General features: G+C 44.5%; 1 protein-coding gene across 2 annotated transcripts in view; it reads right to left on the bottom strand.

Annotated features, from left to right (window-relative positions):
• HSPBAP1 (HSPB1 associated protein 1) overlaps nucleotides 1-19,633 on the bottom strand; it is an 87,708-nt gene that overhangs the window by 24,845 nt on the left and 43,230 nt on the right. For both annotated transcript variants that reach the window (XM_084643545.1, XM_084643546.1), the window contains exons 3-4: nucleotides 12,848-13,032; nucleotides 6,580-6,716 (exon numbers count right to left, since the gene is read on the bottom strand). In XM_084643545.1, coding sequence (XP_084499671.1) covers nucleotides 6,580-6,716; nucleotides 12,848-13,032 — 322 coding nt within the window. The remainder of the gene's footprint in view (nucleotides 1-6,579; nucleotides 6,717-12,847; nucleotides 13,033-19,633) is intronic.

Here is a 19,633-nt window from a genome sequence, read left to right on the forward strand (position 1 = left end):
GACCCAGAATTCTGTCCAACATTCCACGCTGGAGTCTGGAATTCCAAAGTGTATAAACTATAAGGACAGCTGGGGGGCAATTCTGTCATGCAGTAGATCCCCCAAACATGTACTACTGTACCTGGATAGGACAGCACATAGTGTCTCTGAAGTCAGTGGGTCTGCTCATGGTAATAAGCACTATGGTGAATAATATTTGTTGAATTGGGCCTCTTGTGCCTCCCATATGAGGATCTCAAATCTCTTTACAAACATCCATGAAAACACATCTGTGAGCTAAGTGTAACTAATGCTGTTTGAAAGATGCAGGACCACTGAGATAAAAGCCTTGCAGCAATGCAGGGCCCAGTCTTATGCCTTAGCCCTGGTCTACACTAGGACTTTAGGTCGAATTTAGCAACGTTAAATCGATTTAAACCTGCACCCGTCCACACAGTGAAGCCCTTTATTTCGACTTAAAGGGCTCTTAAAATCAATTTCCTTACTCCACCCCTGACAAGTGGATTAGCGCTTAAATCGACGTTCCCAGCTCGAATTTGGGGTACTGTGGACACAATTCGATGGTATTGGCCTCCGGGAGCTATCCCAGAGTGCTCCATTCTGACCGCTCTGGACAGCACTCTCAACTCAGATGCACTGGCCAGGTAGACAGGAAAAGAACCGCGAACTTTTGAATCTCATTTCCTGTTTGGCCAGCGTGGCAATCTGCAGGTGACCATGCAGAGCTCATCAGCACAGGTGACCATGATGGAGTCCCAGAATCGCAAAAGAGCTCCAGCATGGACCGAACGGGAGGTACGGGATCTGATCGCTGTTTGGGGAGAGGAATCCGTGCTATCAGAACTCTGTTCCAGTTTTCGAAATGCCAAAACCTTTGTGAAAATCTCCCAGGGCATGAAGGACAGAGGCCATAACAGGGACCCGAAGCAGTGCCGCGTGAAACTGAAGGAGCTGAGGCAAGCCTACCAGAAAACCAGAGAGGCGAACAGCCGCTCTGGGTCAGAGCCCCAAACATGCCGCTTCTATGATGAGCTGCATGCCATTTTAGGGGGTTCAGCCACCACTACCCCAGCCGTGTTGTTTGACTCCTTCAATGGAGATGGAGGCAATACGGAAGCAGGTTTTGGGACGAAGAAGATGATGATGAGGAGGAGGTTGTAGATAGCTCACAGCAAGCAAGTGGAGAAACCGGTTTTCCCGACAGCCAGGAACTGTTTCTCACCCTAGACCTGGAGCCAGTACCCCCCGAACCCACCCAAGGCTGCCTCCTGGACCCAGCAGGCGGAGAAGGGACCTCTGGTGAGTGTACCTTTTAAAATACTATACATGGTTTAAAAGCAAGCATGTGAAAGGATTACTTTGCCCTGGCATTTGCGGTTCTCCTAGATGTAGTCCTAAAGCCTTTGCAAAAGGTTTCTGGGGAGGGCAGCCTTATTTCGTCCTTCATGGTAGGACACTTTATCACTCCAGGCCAGTAACACATACTCGGGAATCACTGTAGAACAAAGCATTGCAGTGTATGTTTGCTGGCATTCAACCAAAATCCGTTCTCTCTCTCTCTGTGTTATCCTCAGGAGAGTGAGATATAATTCATGGTCACCTGGTTGAAATAGGGTGCTTTTCTTCAGGGACACTCAGTATAGCCCATTCCTGCTGGGCTGTTTGCCTGTGGCTGAACAGAAATGTTCCCCGCTGTTAGCCACAGGGAGGGGGGAAGGTTGAGGGGGTAGTCACGCGGTGGGAGGAGGCAAAATGCGACCTTGTAACGAAAGCACATGTGCTATGTATGTAATGTTAACAGCAAGGTTTACCCTGAAAGAGTGTAGCGACTGTTTTATCAAATGTGTCTTTTTAAATACCGCTGTCCCTTTTTTTTTCTCCACCAGCTGCATGTGTTTCAATGATCACAGGATCTTCTCCTTCCCAGAGGCTAGTGAAGCTTAGAGAGAAAAAAAGACGCACTCGCGATGAAATGTTCTCCGAGCTCCTGCTGTCCTCCCACACTGACAGAGCACAGACGAATGCGTGGAGGCAAATAATGTCAGAGTGCAGGAAAGCACAAAATGACCGGGAGGAGAGGTGGAGGGCTGAAGAGAGTAAGTGGCGGGCTGAAGAGAGTAAGTGGCGGGCTGAAGACAGGGCTGAAGCTCAAATGTGGCGGCAGCGTGATGAGAGGAGGCAGGATTCAATGCTGAGGCTGCTGCAGGACCAAACCAGAATGCTCCAGTGTATGGTTGAGCTGCAGCAAAGGCAGCTGGAGCACAGACTGCCACTGCTGCCCCTCTGTAACCAACCGCCCTCCTCCCCAAGTTCCATAGCCTCCACACCCAGACGCCCAAGAACGCGGTGGGGGGGCCTCCGGCCAACCAGCCACTCCACAACAGAGGATTGCCCAAAAAAAGAAGGCTGTCATTCAATAAATTTTAAAGTTGTAAACTTTTAAAGTGCTGTGCTTAAAGTGCTGTGTGGCATTTTCCTTCCCTCCTCCACCACCCCTCCTGGGATACCTTGGTAGTCATCTCCCTATTTGTGTGATGAATGAATAACGAATGCATGACTGTGAAGCAGCAATGACTTTATTGCCTCTGCAAGCGGTGATTAAAGGGAGGAGGGGAGGGTGGTTAGCTTACAGGGAAGTAGAGTGAACCAAGGGGCGGGGGGTTTCATCAAGGAGAAACAAACAGAACTTTCACACTGTAGCCTGGCCAGTCATGAAACTGGTTTTCAAAGCTTCTCTGATGCGTACTGCGCCCTCCTGAGCTCTTCTAACCGCCCTGGTGTCTGGCTGCGCGTAACCAGCAGCTAGGCGATTTGCCTCAACCTCCCACCCCGCCATAAACGTCTCCCCCTTACTCTCACAGATATTGTGGAGCACACAGCAAGCAGTAATAACAGTGGGAATATTGGTTTCGCTGAGGTCTAAGCGAGTCAGTAAACTGCGCCAGCGCGCCTTTAAACGTCCAAATGCACATTCTACCACCATTCTGCACTTGCTCAGCCTGTAGTTGAACAGCTCCTGACCACTGTCCAGGCTGCCTGTGTACGGCTTCATGAGCCATGGCATTAAGGGGTAGGCTGGGTCCCCAAGGATACATATAGGCATTTCAACATCCCCAACAGTTATTTTCTGGTCTGGGAAGAAAGTCCCTTCCTGCAGCTTTTGAAACAGACCAGAGTTCCTGAAGATGCGAGCGTCATGCACCTTTCCCGGCCATCCCACGTTGATGTTGGTGAAACGTCCCTTGTGATCCACCAGAGCTTGCAGCACTATCGAAAAGTACCCCTTGCGGTTTATGTACTCGCCGGCTTGGTGCTCTGGTGCCAAGATAGGGATATGGGTTCCGTCTATAGCCCCACCACAGTTAGGGAATCCCATTGCAGCAAAGCCATCCACTATGACCTGCACATTTCCCAGGGTCACTACCTTTGATATCAGCAGATCTTTGATTGCGTGAGCTACTTGCATCACAGCAGCCCCCACAGTAGATTTGCCCACTCCAAATTGATTCCCAACTGACCGGTAGCTGTCTGGCGTTGCAAGCTTCCACAGGGCTATCGCCACTCGCTTCTCAACTGTGAGGGCTGCTCTCATCCTGGTATTCATGCGCTTCAGGGCAGGGGAAAGCAAGTCACAAAGTTCCATGAAAGTGCCCTTACGCATGCGAAAGTTTCGCAGCCACTGGGAATCGTCCCAGACCTGCAACACTATGCGGTCCCACCAGTCTGTGCTTGTTTCCCGAGCCCAGAATCGGCGTTCCACAGCATGAACCTGCCCCATTAGCACCATGATGCATGCATTGGCAGGGCCCATGGTTTCAGAGAAATCTGTGTCCATGTCCTGATCACTCACGTGACCGCGCTGACGTCGCCTCCTCGCCCGGTATCGCGTTGCCATGTTCTGGTGCTGCATATACTGCTGGATAATGCGTGTGGTGGTTGATGTGCTCCTAATTGCCAAAATGAGCTCAGCGGCCTCCATGCTTGCCTTGGTATGGCGTCCGCACAGAAAAAAGGCGCGGAACGATTGTCTGCCGTTGCTCTGACGGAGGGAGGGGCGACTGACGACACGGCTTACAGGGTTGGCTTCAGGGAGCTAAAATCAACAAAGGGTGTGCCTGTACATCAAGGAGTATTTCAGGCAGGACTGCACGGAGGGTTCCAATAAGAAATGGTGCACCAAAGTTATCGTTGTTATTGGAACAAGGAGGTTAGCCTGGCCTCTGATTGATACATGGCTAGATTAACCTCGCTGCGCCTTCTCTGTGACTGACTGCAGTGTGATCTAGACAGGGGAGGAGGAAAATGAGTCCAAAACAAATCTGGTCTATTTCTTGTTCTGACCCACTCCATCTATCCTTTACATCTTTGGCTGGCAGCAGACAAAAAAGGCGCGAAATGATTGTCTGCCCTTGCTTTCACGGGGGGAGGGAGGGTGGGAATGGGTTCCTGACGATATGTACCCAGAACCACCCGTGACAATGTTTTAGCCCCATCAGGCATTGGGATATCAACCCAGAATTCCAATGGGCAGCGGAGACTGCGGGAACTGTGGGATAGCTACCCACAGTGCAACGCTCCGGAAGTCGACGCTTGCCTCGGTACTGTGGAAGCGCTCCGCCGAGTTAATGAACTTAGAGCATTTTCTGTGGGGACACACACACTCGAATATATAAAACCGATTTCAAAAAAACCGACTTCTATAAATTTGACCTAATTTCATAGTGTAGACATACCCTTAGTCACAAGACTATCCTTCCCAAAACACAGTGATTTAATTAATCACATTAAAACCCCACTGGCAAGCTATTCTGCCCACCCCCACTGTACACTGGAATGTCTGACACAAGTATATACAAACTGCTTTGTTCTTGGACAGTTGCTCACTGGGGTTGGGTTTAATAGATTTTTTTTTTAAAGGAAACTAAAGCAAATACTTAAGGGAAAGAAGAATTGCATGGGATTTGCAAACAGGAAGAATGAACAACAAAAAGACAGGCCGCACATTTGAATTTCAAGCCTTGAAGTGTCCCTTTTAACTTTCCTCAGAGCTGGCTGCTACTGTCCTAATGTTTCCCTTTTGAATCAATTCTAACAGGTGATTAGAGGCTTTAGCCTAGAGCAGTGGCTCTCAACCTTTCCAAACTACTGTACCCCTTTCAAGAGTGATTTGTCTTGCATACCTCAAGTTTAATCTTACTTAAAAACTACTTGCTTATAAAATCAGACATAAAAATACAAGTGTCACTGCATACTAATTCTGAAAAATTGCTTACCTTCCCATTTTTATCATACAATTATAAAATCAATTGGAATATAAATATTGTATTTATATTTCAGGGTACAGTATATAGAGTAGTATAAACAAGTCACTGTTTCTATGAAATTTTAGTTTGTACTGACTTTGCTAGTGCTTTTTATGTAGCCTGTTCTAAAACTAAGCACGGGAGTGGCTAAGTCATTATGCAAGGTAGCCTGTTTCCTCTTGTTTTTTCCTCCCCCCCCCCAGATGTTCTGGTTTAACTTGGATTTAAACTTGAAGAGTGGTCAGTTTGGATGAGCTATTACCAGCAGGAGAGTGAGTTTGTGTGTGTATGGGGGTGGGGGGGGATGTGAGAACCTGGATTTGTGCAGGAAATAGCCCAACTTGATTGTCATGCACATTGTGTAAAGAGTTGTCACTTTGGATGGGCTATCACCAGCAGGAGAGTGAATTTGTGTGGGGGGGTGGAGGGTGAGAAAACCTGGATTTGTGCTGGAAATGGCCCACCTGATGATCACTTTAGATAAGCTATTACCAGCAGGACAGTGGGGTGGGAGGAGGTATTGTTTCATATTCTCTGTGTATATATAAAGCCTGCTGCAGTTTCCACGATATGCATGTGAGGAAGTGAGCTGTAGCTCACGAAAGCTTATGCTCTAATAAATTGGTTAGTCTCTAAGGTGCCACAAGTACTCCATATCTTGATGAGTTGATGTACTCCCTGGAAGACCTCTGCATCCCTGGTTTAGAACCACTGGCCTAGATTAGTTTATTTCCATATTTTTTTATTGCAAAACACAAAAAACCCAACCAAACCTTCCTAGCCTCTTAACCCCATCCTGCTCAACTCATAACTATTGATGTTTTAAAATATTTATTTATTTATTTTAGATATATAAAATAGGCCCAGTACAAGGCTGGTTTATAGTAAAATTTCCCTCTGTAAATTCTGTATAATTTACAATGACAGTTAAAAAAAATATAGGTAAACAAAGACTCTCCTTCCTCAAACATAACAAAATGTAAATTGAAAAGGAGTACTTATGGCACCTTAAAAGGTGCCACAAGTACTCCTTTTCTTTTTGCGGATACAGACTAACAGGGCTGCTACTCTGAAACCTGTCAAAATGTAAATTATGCACCAAACCCTCAAGCCTTTCATCACTTCCAAAAGAAAAACACACTCAGCTGTGCTGGATCACTGAAGGCTTCAGAAAATTAAAATATTTGAAGAGTTAACAATTAAAATACCCGAAGGCTGGTTTATAGTAAAAGTTCCCTCTTGTAAATTCTGCACAAACATAAATATTTATGGTTACCTTCCTTGTATCTGTAGTACTAAATTGCAGCCATAGGAATCCAAATGACAAGGAGTGTTTGCTCCGGCTGAGCCAATCCACAATGTGCTCTCCTTTCCATTTCTTCCAGGGAAACCAAAATCAGACCACATTATATCCTGTTGCAGAGACAAAGTTATTGATAGGTTTCAGAGTAACAGCCGTGTTAGTCTGTATTCGCAAAAAGAAAAGGAGTACTTGTGGCACCTTAGAGACTAACCAGTTTATTTGAGCCTAAGCTTTCGTGAGCTACAGCTCACTTCATGTGAGCGAAGACATCTTATCATTCTTCAACTTCTGTCACCCTGTCCTCTTATGTTTCTCTTCTCTCATTACCTCTCTGATCACTTTCCTTTTCATCTTTTTCTGTTCCTCCTATTCCCCTCCATATAGGGATCCCACAAGGGATCCCATTCATGGCCTGCTCCTCTTCTCCCTCTAAATCTTATCCTTGGATGATCTCCTGAGCCCTGATTGTCTATGCAGAAGATTCTGAAATCTACCTCTCCATTCCTGCCCTGTCCCTATATCTAAATGTCTCTCCAACAATAAGCTGAGTCTCTTATTTTTCTTCCTAAACCCTCATCATCCTCCTGTCTCCTGAGCCGATGGTAGAGGAATGAATTCCTGGTTGAAAAATGTCAATCTAAAATTTCAACAAAAGAATCAAACAACATTTTCATAAAATCTTCACTGTTTTTTCAACCCGTTCCATGATCTGTGTAGCACCTCTGACTCCTCTCTTTCTTCTTATACGTCTTGTCACTACCACCACAATTTCCAAAACATTCAGCCCTTCCTCTTTCTCCACTTGAGTGGCTAAAGTTTTTGTATCCTCTGTCCTCGATGTCTGAAAATTTCTCCTCCTTTTGTATAATGGTTTTGTATAATAGTCCTGCTCCTGCCTTTGCAGCCGGGGAAGCATCCTGGGCAGCTAACTCGATGCAGTTCTGCTGTAAAGGGAGATGGGGAAGGACAAAAGCATAACTGTTATGGAGGAGGGCGGCAGAGGAATCCACCAGCGTTTGGATCCTCCCATCCTCCTTTCTTTGGTGCAAAAGGCATATGAGGATACATAGCGTGGTAGTGACCCATAATGCATGAGCTTGGGTGGTTTTCCCTTGAATGGTTCTCCCTAGTTTGCGGTAAGGGATTCCCATCTACACCCCCAGCCAGCCCCCCCAGGACCAGAGGACACCCTAAATAGTCTGGCCAGCTGCTGGGCAGGGGATTTGTCTATTAGAAAATATTTATCCTGAGGCAGGCAATATTGTCTAATGGATAGAGTCCTAAACTGAGACTTAGATGATCTGAGTTCTATTCCTAGTTCTGCCACTGGCCTGTTGGATGGCATTGAGCAAGTCTGAGCTGCAGTTTCCCCCATCTGTAAAATGGGGATAAAGATACCTCCTTTGTAAAGTACTTTGAGATCTATAGATGAAAAGCAATATAGCTAGATAATAATTATTACTGCCATGAATCCATATTCTGGAATCTTTCAAAACAAATGAGGTACTGTTAGAGACATCTTGATTTTAAAAATATAATTAAAAAAATACAATAGCCTAATAAACTTTTGTCGAAATCAAAAAGGAAAAATTGCTCATAGAGCTTTCCACAGACATAAAATTTAAAATCCAGTATAATTATTTCAGTGAAAAGTTAAGCATAATATCTCTACACTTTAATCTCACACCTAAATAGTTTTTGTATTTTTTTACAATTTAAATGGAAAGATAGTGCATACAATCAATATTCGATTTAAAAGAACTCTTTGAAAATGCTGCAGCCATAGTAAATACTTGAAGCAATTGTGGGTAAAATAGTTTTTAAACAATGAGCTGAAAAGAAATTGGTAGGATTACTGAAATCTTGGCACAATGGGCTTCTTTTTTACAATAAAAAAGCTACAGAAAGAAGAAATGCACTCAAAGAGGTGTTCCAACCAGAACAGATGGCACATTACGTGTGAATTACATTTATTTCATTTTCTGCTTATAATGAAGTTAATCTGTATCCGTATATCACTTTAAAAGGTCTCATTTCTATTTAAACTTCATGCATATATCTTGCTGCTGATTTATATTTCAAATGCTGTAATAAAATATCAACTGAACAAAAAAAATGTAAGATGCTAGATACTGCTCATAGATTAGAATAATGGAATCATTACCTTAACCCACACAACTGTAAATGATAAACAGTGCAATCTAAATTTCAAACAACTTCTAAATGGCCCTATTAATCACTATAAATAACAATGTAGTTAGCTTTCTTTTCCCCTTCAAGTCACCTTTGGTAAATCTAAATAAAATCTAAATGAAAAAGGTGTTAACATCAAATTCATAGGAGAACAGGGGAGAACTACTACAAATAATACTTTTGGGTGGCACAAAAATGCAGTAGTGCTTGGCAATTTCTGCCAGTCTGTAGTGGACTGCAGGCTTTCCCTTCCATGCCAGTACAGTCAGCATATGATAAGTAGATAAGATTCTTAAAGTCCTAAGTATGTACTTGTGTGGGTGGAATGGCAGTTGCTTCCCTCAAGAAAATTTCTTATTGACCCACTGAAATAGCAGTTTAGGTAGATGTTCTGCATGTGGTTATTTTATGTAATTCTCCCAATCTTGTGCCATAAACTAAGGGTCCATCGGGGCAGGAATATACAGGGCCAAAATTCGAGGCAGTCATGTAGAGAAGTGGTTCTCAAAGCCGGTCCGCCGCTTGTTCAGGGAAAACCCCTGGCACACTGGACCGGTTTGTTTACCTGCCGCGTCTGCAGGTTCCGCCGATCGCGGTAACCACTGGTTGTGGTTCGCCGCTCCAGGCCAATGGGGGCTCCAGGAAGCGGTGCGGGCCAAGGGACGTGCTGGCTGCCCTTCCCGCAGCCCCCACTGGCCTGGAGCGGTGAACCACAGCCAGTGGGAGCCGTGATCGGCCAAACCTGCAGACATGGCAGGTAAACAAACCGGTCTGGCGCGCCAAGGGTTTTCCCTGAACAAGCGGCGGACCGGCTTTGAGAACCACTGATGTAGAGTCTAGGCAAGCCTGAAATGGTGCTGGAGCTTCAAATCTTGTTTACCTAGAGAGAATTCCCTTCATGAATCATGCTGACATTTGCAGAGAGTAAACACCCCAACATTTAGAGTTCAACTTGTACTGTATTATTTATTAAGCACTGGCAATATGTTTGACATGCTGTAGAAGAGAGTGCAAGGTAGAGAGGGCCTGGAGAAAACTTGCAATGTGTCCCAAAACTTTGGCGTGGATGCGTGCTCATCCTTTCAAGAATGGGCTACTCTCATGTATTTTAGCACTTTCATGAATAGTAAGGGCATAATCCTGCAAACACTTGTGCATTGGTCTTCAAGAGGAGTACTTGTGGCACCTTAGAGACTAACCAATTTATTTGAGCATAAGCTTTCGTAAGCTACAGCTCACTTCATCGGATGCTGTAGCTCACGAAAGCTTATGCTCAAATAAATTGGTTAGTCTCTAAGGTGCCACAAGTACTCCTTTTCTTTCTGCGAATACAGACTAACACGGCTGTTACTCTGAAAACTGGTCTTCAAGAATTACTTAATGAGGAACTGTGTGCCTCCTGAGTCAGTATGCAGCTGAACAAAATGGCAGTGAAACTGTATTATGGTCTTGATGCTGCAACTGGATCTGTGTAGATGGGATCTTTGGGCCAGTGGAGCTCTACTGAAGTTAATAGAGCTGCACACAAATGTAATGGTCTTCCTGCATTGATCCAACTGCAGCATCAGTGTTGTACCAATAAAATAAAAACCAGCAGGATCTTATTAAAGGGAAAAAGGCAAAATACCACATTTATTGTGAATACAGAAAGAATCATAGTAAGCAATTAATGACAGGTTTCAGAGTAACAGCCGTCTTAGTCTGTACTCACCAACAACCACATACCACACAACAGAACCACTAACCCAGGAACTTATCCTTGCAACAAAGCCCGTTGCCAACTGTGCTCACATATCTATTCAGGGGACACCATCACAGGGCCTAATAACATCAGCCACACTATCAGAGGCTCGTTCACCTGCACATCCACCAATGTGATATATGCCATCATGTGCCAGCAATGCCCCTCTGCCATGTACATTGGTCAAACTGGACAGTCTCTATGTAAAAGAATAAATGGACACAAATCAGATGTCAAGAATTATAACATTCATAAACCAGTCGGAGAACACTTCAGTCTCTCTGGTCACGCAATCACAGACATGAAGGTCGCTATCTTAAAACAAAAAAACTTCAAATCCAGACTCCAGCGAGAAACTGCTGAATTGGAATTCATTTGCAAATTGGATACTATTAATTTAGGCTTAAATAGAGACTGGGAGTGGCTAAGTCATTATGCAAGGTAGCCTATTTCCCCTTGTTTTTTCCTACCCCCCAGATATTCTGGTTTAACTTGGATTTAAACTTGGAGAGTGGTCAGTTTGGATGAGCTATTACCAGCAGGAGAGTGAGTTTGTGTGTATGGGGGTGCGGGGGATGTGAGAAAACCTGGATTTGTGCAGGAAATAGCCCAACTTGATTGTCATGCACATTGTGTAAAGAGTTGTCACTTTGGATGGGCTATCACCAGCAGGAGAGTGAATTTGTGTGGGGGGGTGGAGGGTGAGAAAACCTGGATTTGTGCTGGAAATGGCCCACCTGATGATCACTTTAGATAAGCTATTACCAGCAGGACAGTGGGGTGGGAGGAGGTATTGTTTCATATTCTCTGTGTATATATAAAGTCTGCTGCAGTTTCCACGGTATGCATCCGATGAAGTGAGCTGTAGCTCACGAAAGCTTATGCTCAAATAAATTGGTTAGTCTCTAAGGTGCCACAAGTACTCCTTTTCAGTAAGCAGTTAGTTATAGCTATAACATTCCATTCAATCTCATATTTATTCACACATTCATTCATTCATACAAACACACACACACACAGGTTCTGCAAGGTAGTTACCAGCCTTAGAGTGCTCATGCCAAGCCACTGGCCAGGTGGCCTGGACATGAGGAGGGAGCAGGGCCTTGTCAGATGCTCATCTGATGCTCCTAGAAGTTGGTTTGCAGAATCAGACCCCAAAGTTCTCACTTTTTAGAGTCTATTTTTATAGGAATTTCTTCCTATGCCAGTCTATGGGAATTGCTTCATCATGCTGTTGCTGAATCAATCAGCAGATAGCACATTCCTGACGGCTCCAAGATGTTATCTTGTTCTTTGGTTCTCCCATTCTTGAGGCTGTTGGGTGGATTCCAGTCTGCCCTCCGGGGGGGGGGGGTGGTCCTCTGGTTATTTCCACTTGACGCCTTCTTCAGCTGATGGACACTGGATTCTTAGGCTGGCACCTCCCTGATCATTCAGTTATTATCCACACCAAGCATCCATCCACATACATCCTCTATCTCTATTTTAATCACAATTGTTAATACAACAAAAGGGCGGGGAGTCTCTGGATGCTGTTTCTGTTGTTAGAGTATTGCTTTGAGTCTCTCTCTGTGTGAATTGCTTTGAGAACAGACTCTGTCTTAGAATGTACTAACACAATTAGCAGCTTGCAAGTTTCACACATAGAGGGAGAGAAACAGTACCAAAAACCAAGAGACCTCTTAATTAGTGATACCCTGGAATTTAAACTCTGGGGAATCAAACTCATTTATGATTTTAATACAAAACTTCTTTAATATGATCCAACATCAGGGCCTCAGTCTGTAAACTATCATGCATGCCAATTGTTTCTCATATTAGTGGAATAATCAAACCTCATACTCACATCTTAAATAAAGAAAGCAGTGGAGGTTTTAAGCTGTACAGGTCACATAAACGGCAATTTAAGGGCCTAATCCAAAGCCCACAAAAGTCAGTGGAAAACCAGACACCCATTATCTTCAGTGGTGTCTAGATCAAACCCAAAATTATGTGTGGTTGGGTGGGAGGAAGAAGTTACAGCTGCTTTAGACAATTTGTTTTGTAACTCCGATAGTGCTGTGTTTTTAAATGTATGTCAAGAGTTCCCCAAGCTTGAGATGGGTGCTCTTTGGTGTAATATTTTTGTTAGACTGAAATCAAAATAAATAAGTAGCCAATAAAACTAAAAAATTGGTCAAAGGAATAGAGAAGTGAAAAGGCTAGACAGATTTAAAAAACTATAATAAATCACTTACAATAATTAACCAACACCTTTAGGACATTTTCCTGCATAGTTCTGAGTTGAAGGTAAAGTTAACGGTTTACCTTGAAAATTTCCGTCTTGTCTTCAAATATCATAGCAATATATTTATAGTCAGCATAAGTCCAATATTTGGAGAAATCGTAGCAACTGAATGGTCTAGAGACACAAGTAGGCTGTCCACAAGTCCAGGCCAAAAACTCTTCAAGTGTAGCTTCCACATAACTGCACTTGGTTTCAAATTGAGGAGCTGGAGCAATATAAGAGAAGATAACATTACATGCATACTGAACACAGAGCTATAAAAATAGAGATAGGGTGAAGCACTTTAGTGGACGAAACAATAACTTCATCTCAGCTCGGCCCACTGATTAAATGCAATAAAAAATCCAAAGTGAAATTAGCTCAGTTGCCTCAGCCCAACACATAACTGAAAATAGACCACATCACCAAGCTCATAACTAATTTAACACAATTGACAGTCAGTCTGTCCTTTAATTGGTCTCTCTCTTTAAAGGTTCTCTCTCTCACACGTTCCCCCCCTCCTTCCCTTTATTGAGGCTTCTTTGATTTATGGAACTGGAGTCTAACTTTTCTCCTCTCATCTAAGGGAATAACTAAATCAGCATCATTTTACAGAAGCAGCAAATAGTGGATCCCTACACATGTTCAATAACGCACCTGAAAGGCTGTCATTATTTTTCAGCACTTATGGATAAAGCATCTTGCCAGCCATAAAAGATTCACTAGGACCATTACCCCAATTGAAGGAAGCATTCTTTCCTCAGGAATATACACACAGGATAGGTAATTTTTATGTATTAAAAAAAAAAAGATTTTAAGTACTTCCACAAATGGGAATCAGCTTGCAAGGCTGAATTCACTGAAGCTGACAGAATGGCTGTTTGGAAAAGCAGTGAAAAACACTCTATCTAACTCTGTTTGGGAAATATTTTTAAAACTTTGTTCAGGACATAAAGTACAGCCACAAAGATCTATGCTATAAATGCCTTGGAGCCTTCATTGTGCTCGGCGAAAAGGGATCATTAGTCCACATGTGGAGGGCTTCTGGCAAAAGGTTTGAATTTTGATTCAAAATAGCGCACAAATACACCCATCCCTCTGCCCAAAATCCTATTGTGTTGATCTGCATGTGCAGAGAACAGTGGCAAGAGGAAAAGTACCACAACAGAAGCAACCAAAATAAATAGGTGGATCAAGTCTAATTATTACAGATAATCCATGTGGCCAAGTCAGTAAAGATTTGCGATTTGTGGGGGATAATCAGCTGAACTTGAGCTCCTAGTATTGTTGTACCAATAAAATAAAAACCAGCAGGATCTTATTAAAGGGAAAAAGGCAAAATACCACATTTATTGTGAATACAGAAAGAATCATAGTAAGCAGTTAGTTATAGTTATAACATTCCATTCAATCTCATATTTAGTCACACATTCATTCATACAAACACACACACAGGTTCTGCAAGGTTGTTATCATAGTTACCAGCCTTAGAGTTGCTCATGCCAAGCCACTGGCCAGGTGGCCTGGACATGAGGAGGGAGCAGGGCCTTGTCAGATGCTCATCTGATGCTCCTGGAAGTTGGTTTGCAGAATCAGACCCCAAAGTTCTTACTTTTTAGAGTCTATTTTTATAGGAATTTCTTCCTATGCCAGTCTATGGGAATTGCTTCATCATGCTGTTGCTGAATCAATCAGCAGATAGCACATTCCTGACGGCTCCAAGATGTTATCTTGTTCTTTGGTTCTCCCATTCTTGAGGCTGTTGGGTGGATTCCAGTCTGCCCTCCGGGGGGGGGGGGGGTCCTCTGGTTATTTCCACTTGACGCCTTCTTCAGCTGATGGACACTGGATTCTTAGGCTGGCACCTCCCTGATCATTCAGTTATTATCCACACCAAGCATCCATCCACATACATCCTCTATCTCTATTTTAATCACAATGGTTAATACAACAAAAGGGCGGGGAGTCTCTGGATGCTGTTTCTGTTGTTAGAGTATTGTTTTGAGTCTCTCTCTCTGTGAACTGCTTTGAGAACAGACTCGGTCTTAGACTGTACTAACACAATTAGCAGCTTGCAAGTTTCACACATAGAGGGAGAGAAACAGTACCAAAAACCAAGAGACCTCTTCATTAGTAATACCCTGGAATTGAAACTATGGGGAATCAAACTCATTTGTGATTTTAATACAGAACTTCTTTAATATGATCCAACATAATCCCCCTTTTGACACTAAGATTTATAATCGTCAGTGTCACTTTCTATGTAGCCTATTCAAGAGAAAGTACTGTGAGGCAATTTGAGTTTGTGATTCCAATTCATGCCACGTACATGATCCTAGTGATGTATCTTTACTACAAGGTTCTGGGGCAACAGGCAAGGTGAGGCACACCCACTTTTGAGGAGTCCATTCGGTACAACCTCTAGTGTCCAATAGCTTCCCTCCCTCCCCAGCCCACTGGCTCAAGGTCCAGGGTAGCCAAAAGGATCCCATGTGTAATATGGGGAGTGGGTTAACCTTCAATACCTTTGCCTCCAGGGACTGTTGGTGTGCAATTTTGACAACAATTTCTCCCATTAACAAGTCTGGTTTACAATACTGGAAACATATTGCATCCATTCATATTGATAAGTGTCAAACAATGATCTCTTTCTTTTTTAACAAATGCATCAAACCCTTAGTATTTCCCAATATGACCCAGAACATTTTGTGTTCCAAAGTAGCTAGTGCAAGTATCTGCATTTCAGTGCATCCCATAGCTATGGCTGTGTAGTTTCCTATTTCTAATATTTTTTTTTTCTTATGGATAAGCCATATGGTAGTATTAAGCCATTACTAAAGATTCCATTGGCCTTTTAGGTTACCCAGACCAATTTGGACCAAGTCTACATTGGCATGTACTTGTTTTTGTATCAGGCTGTCCTGTAGCTGGGACAGAAAGCTTAATTTATTTTTAAGTTCCTGCAGGTCTTCAGTATTTTTTTTTAACACACAACAGTGCTAGCAACAACACAAAACACAAGACAAAACATAGAACACAGAACACAATTTCTATTGTGACAGTAGATTCATGGTATTGGGTTGCTTTTCAGCTGGCAGCTTTTCCTGATTTTCTGAAAGACAAAAAGAACATGTTTCTACCCCTTTTGGGGTGGCAGATTATTGCTTAAAATATTTCTTTTACAAATACCCTTGCTGATTGCAGGCAAAACAGAGAAATTGCCCCCATATTTTCCTGTTTTTGTTCTATAGGCAGGCCAGGTTTCAAAGGCTTTTATCTTTTAAGGGTTATGGGGAAATTATCCCACTGTTTAGTCATTAAATCCCTGAGTTTTCCTTCTTATACAGCAGACCAAGTTTATAATGTTTTTCCTGCTGTGTTAAGCTTTAAGTTTTATTTACAGGTAATAACTGAGAAGCATCATTACCATACGACCTTAAAGGATTTTTCCAAAAATCATACACACTATATGTTGTTACAGGGATACTTATTATCATTAAATTTATTAAAATTATCTTGTTATCCCATGCCTTTTATTTAGACAATTTGTTTGCTGACCAGGCATGTCCTTTATCTGCAGCTCCTTTGTGCTGCTAGTTCTTTCCTTCCTTTATCATTTAGGTAATTTGCATTTTCACAGAAACTTCCTGCTTTTGGATTTAAAGCCATCAGCAGCTCAGAGACTCTATCTTAAAAGGGACACAATCAACTTTCACCAGAGTTTTGATTACTTTTAACTTCTGCTTCCAAAACACACAGCAATCTGAAAAAGAAAACCCAACCTATTGTGGCTCCCTTTGGAGCCCTAATAGCATTTTAATTAAGTAGCATGGTATGTTTGCATTTCTTTTGCCCCTTCTACAATATACCCTGCACATGTTCTGGGGCAAATGCACATTCCTTCCATAGTTTAACTTCTATAACATTATCCAGATCCATTTTTACATAAGGTGTCACTATTTCTTTTTTTTTGCTTACAGAGTTTTCATGTACCTTTATCAAAGTGACAGTCTGATTACTCAGAGCCATTTTAAGACTCAGTGTTTCTAACATTGCTCCTTTTTGTTTTGTGCACCTCACCCCTGCTGTTGCTTCAGAGAGGCACTGTCTTTTTTAATTTTTTTTTTTTACTACAACTCTCATCTGCTATTTTGTTACAAAAACAAACAAAAAAACAAAAAGAATCCAAATTTTTTTTTTATATTCTCCTGATTTTGACTGCCCTGCTGCAGCCACAACTTAAAAACATTTTAAATTTTGTAAAGCATTGAGTTACCTTTTAAGGGTTAAATGCCAAATCCCAAAGCCAAACAACACTAATTACCTGTGTCTAGCAAAAAGGTCGGTCAGTTTTGCAACTTTGAATTAAAGAGTCAAATGGATTTGTAGTGGCATTATTTAAAACAAAAACAAAACTAACTGGTCCTTAGAACTTTACATATTTACACACACACAGACAGATACATACACGTTTTCTTTTCCTTAACATCCCTTCCACACTGCTCTGTTTTTTACATCTTACATTCCCTTTATACATTTGAGGCAGTTAAGTTCCAATAGAACCCTCTTATGTTCTTTTAGCAAATTTGACTAAATTGTCCAGTCAAATGATTTTAATCAGATAGTTTATTTTTGCCTGGCTAATTTACGGACATTCCTTTGGAAAAGGGCCCATTTTTCTTTCAGAATGGCTGCAAAGAAACCAAGAATGCTCTAACACTTTTCCTTTTTAACATTTTCGGTTAAAAGTTGTTTGGGTGAAATACAAAGTTTAACTGCTTAATTCCCTCCAGCCTCTGCAGAGTTAACTTTTTTTTTTTTTACACTCTCTTTTCTCTTTGTAATTATGCCTGGGGGTGCTGTACATAGGACCTTCTCCCCCTTTACCTGCCTCCCTCCAGCCTCTGCAGAGTTAACTTTTTCACTCTTTTTGTATTCCTGGAGTGCCTCTTTCACTATTTTCATCTGGCTTTGGGTATTTGTAGCCAGCACCTTCCAATTGTCTGCTCCCTTTTCCGTTTGTGCCTTTTCCTCTTTACATGAAGACAAGCGGAGGGAAGAATCCTTACATGCCTCCCACAATAACCAAATTGCTGCTGCATCTCTTTTGGCAGCACTAGAAGGTTTGTATATGAGGATATACTGAGCCAATCTATCCTCTAGGTCCGAAATAGTGCAGACATCAGCTAGGGCTTGTTTAGTCCAAGGACTGTGCCCACATTTTTGAAGGATTTGTTTAAAAGGTGTAATTTCTTTAACAAAAGGTGAGGTTGGAGTTCCTTCTGACTCCATTCCTCCCTCTGGTACTGGCTTACCCTGTTTTCTTTTAAACATCTTAACATGGATATTTCAATCTCTTTGTCACTGCTGGTATTACTTAGCAAGTGACACAGCCTAGATTCTGAAATCATAGCTTAATCTATGCGTTTTTCCCCTGCTACCTTCCCGGAGGCCAGCAGGTCCCCTGCTACCTTCCCGGAGGCCAGCAGGTCCCCTGCTACCTTCCCGGAGGCCAGCAGGTCCCCTGCTACCTTCCCGGAGGCCAGCAGGTCCCCTGCTACCTTCCCGGAGGCCAGCAGGTCCCCTGCTACCTTCCCGGAGGCCAGCAGGTCCCCTGCTACCTTCCCGGAGGCCAGCAGGTCCCCTGCTACCTTCCCGGAGGCCAGCAGGTCCCCTGCTACCTTCCCGGAGGCCAGCAGGTCCCCTGCTACCTTCCCGGAGGCCAGCAGGTCCCCTGCTACCTTCCCGGAGGCCAGCAGGTCCCCTGCTACCTTCCCGGAGGCCAGCAGGTCCCCTGCTACCTTCCCGGAGGCCAGCAGGTCCCCTGCTACCTTCCCGGAGGCCAGCAGGTCCCCTGCTACCTTCCCGGAGGCCAGCAGGTCCCCTGCTACCTTCCCGGAGGCCAGCAGGTCCCCTGCTACCTTCCCGGAGGCCAGCAGGTCCCCTGCTACCTTCCCGGAGGCCAGCAGGTCCCCTGCTACCTTCCCGGAGGCCAGCAGGTCCCCTGCTACCTTCCCGGAGGCCAGCAGGTCCCCTGCTACCTTCCCGGAGGCCAGCAGGTCCCCTGCTACCTTCCCGGAGGCCAGCAGGTCCCCTGCTACCTTCCCGGAGGCCAGCAGGTCCCCTGCTACCTTCCCGGAGGCCAGCAGGTCCCCTGCTACCTTCCCGGAGGCCAGCAGGTCCCCTGCTACCTTCCCGGAGGCCAGCAGGTCCCCTGCTACCTTCCCGGAGGCCAGCAGGTCCCCTGCTACCTTCCCGGAGGCCAGCAGGTCCCCTGCTACCTTCCCGGAGGCCAGCAGGTCCCCTGCTACCTTCCCGGAGGCCAGCAGGTCCCCTGCTACCTTCCCGGAGGCCAGCAGGTCCCCTGCTACCTTCCCGGAGGCCAGCAGGTCCCCTGCTACCTTCCCGGAGGCCAGCAGGTCCCCTGCTACCTTCCCGGAGGCCAGCAGGTCCCCTGCTACCTTCCCGGAGGCCAGCAGGTCCCCTGCTACCTTCCCGGAGGCCAGCAGGTCCCCTGCTACCTTCCCGGAGGCCAGCAGGTCCCCTGCTACCTTCCCGGAGGCCAGCAGGTCCCCTGCTACCTTCCCGGAGGCCAGCAGGTCCCCTGCTACCTTCCCGGAGGCCAGCAGGTCCCCTGCTACCTTCCCGGAGGCCAGCAGGTCCCCTGCTACCTTCCCGGAGGCCAGCAGGTCCCCTGCTACCTTCCCGGAGGCCAGCAGGTCCCCTGCTACCTTCCCGGAGGCCAGCAGGTCCCCTGCTACCTTCCCGGAGGCCAGCAGGTCCCCTGCTACCTTCCCGGAGGCCAGCAGGTCCCCTGCTACCTTCCC

Source organism: Lepidochelys olivacea (assembly GCF_965140295.1).
Source record: "Lepidochelys olivacea isolate rLepOli2 genome assembly, chromosome: 11".
Classification (NCBI taxonomy): Eukaryota; Metazoa; Chordata; order Testudines; family Cheloniidae; genus Lepidochelys; species Lepidochelys olivacea.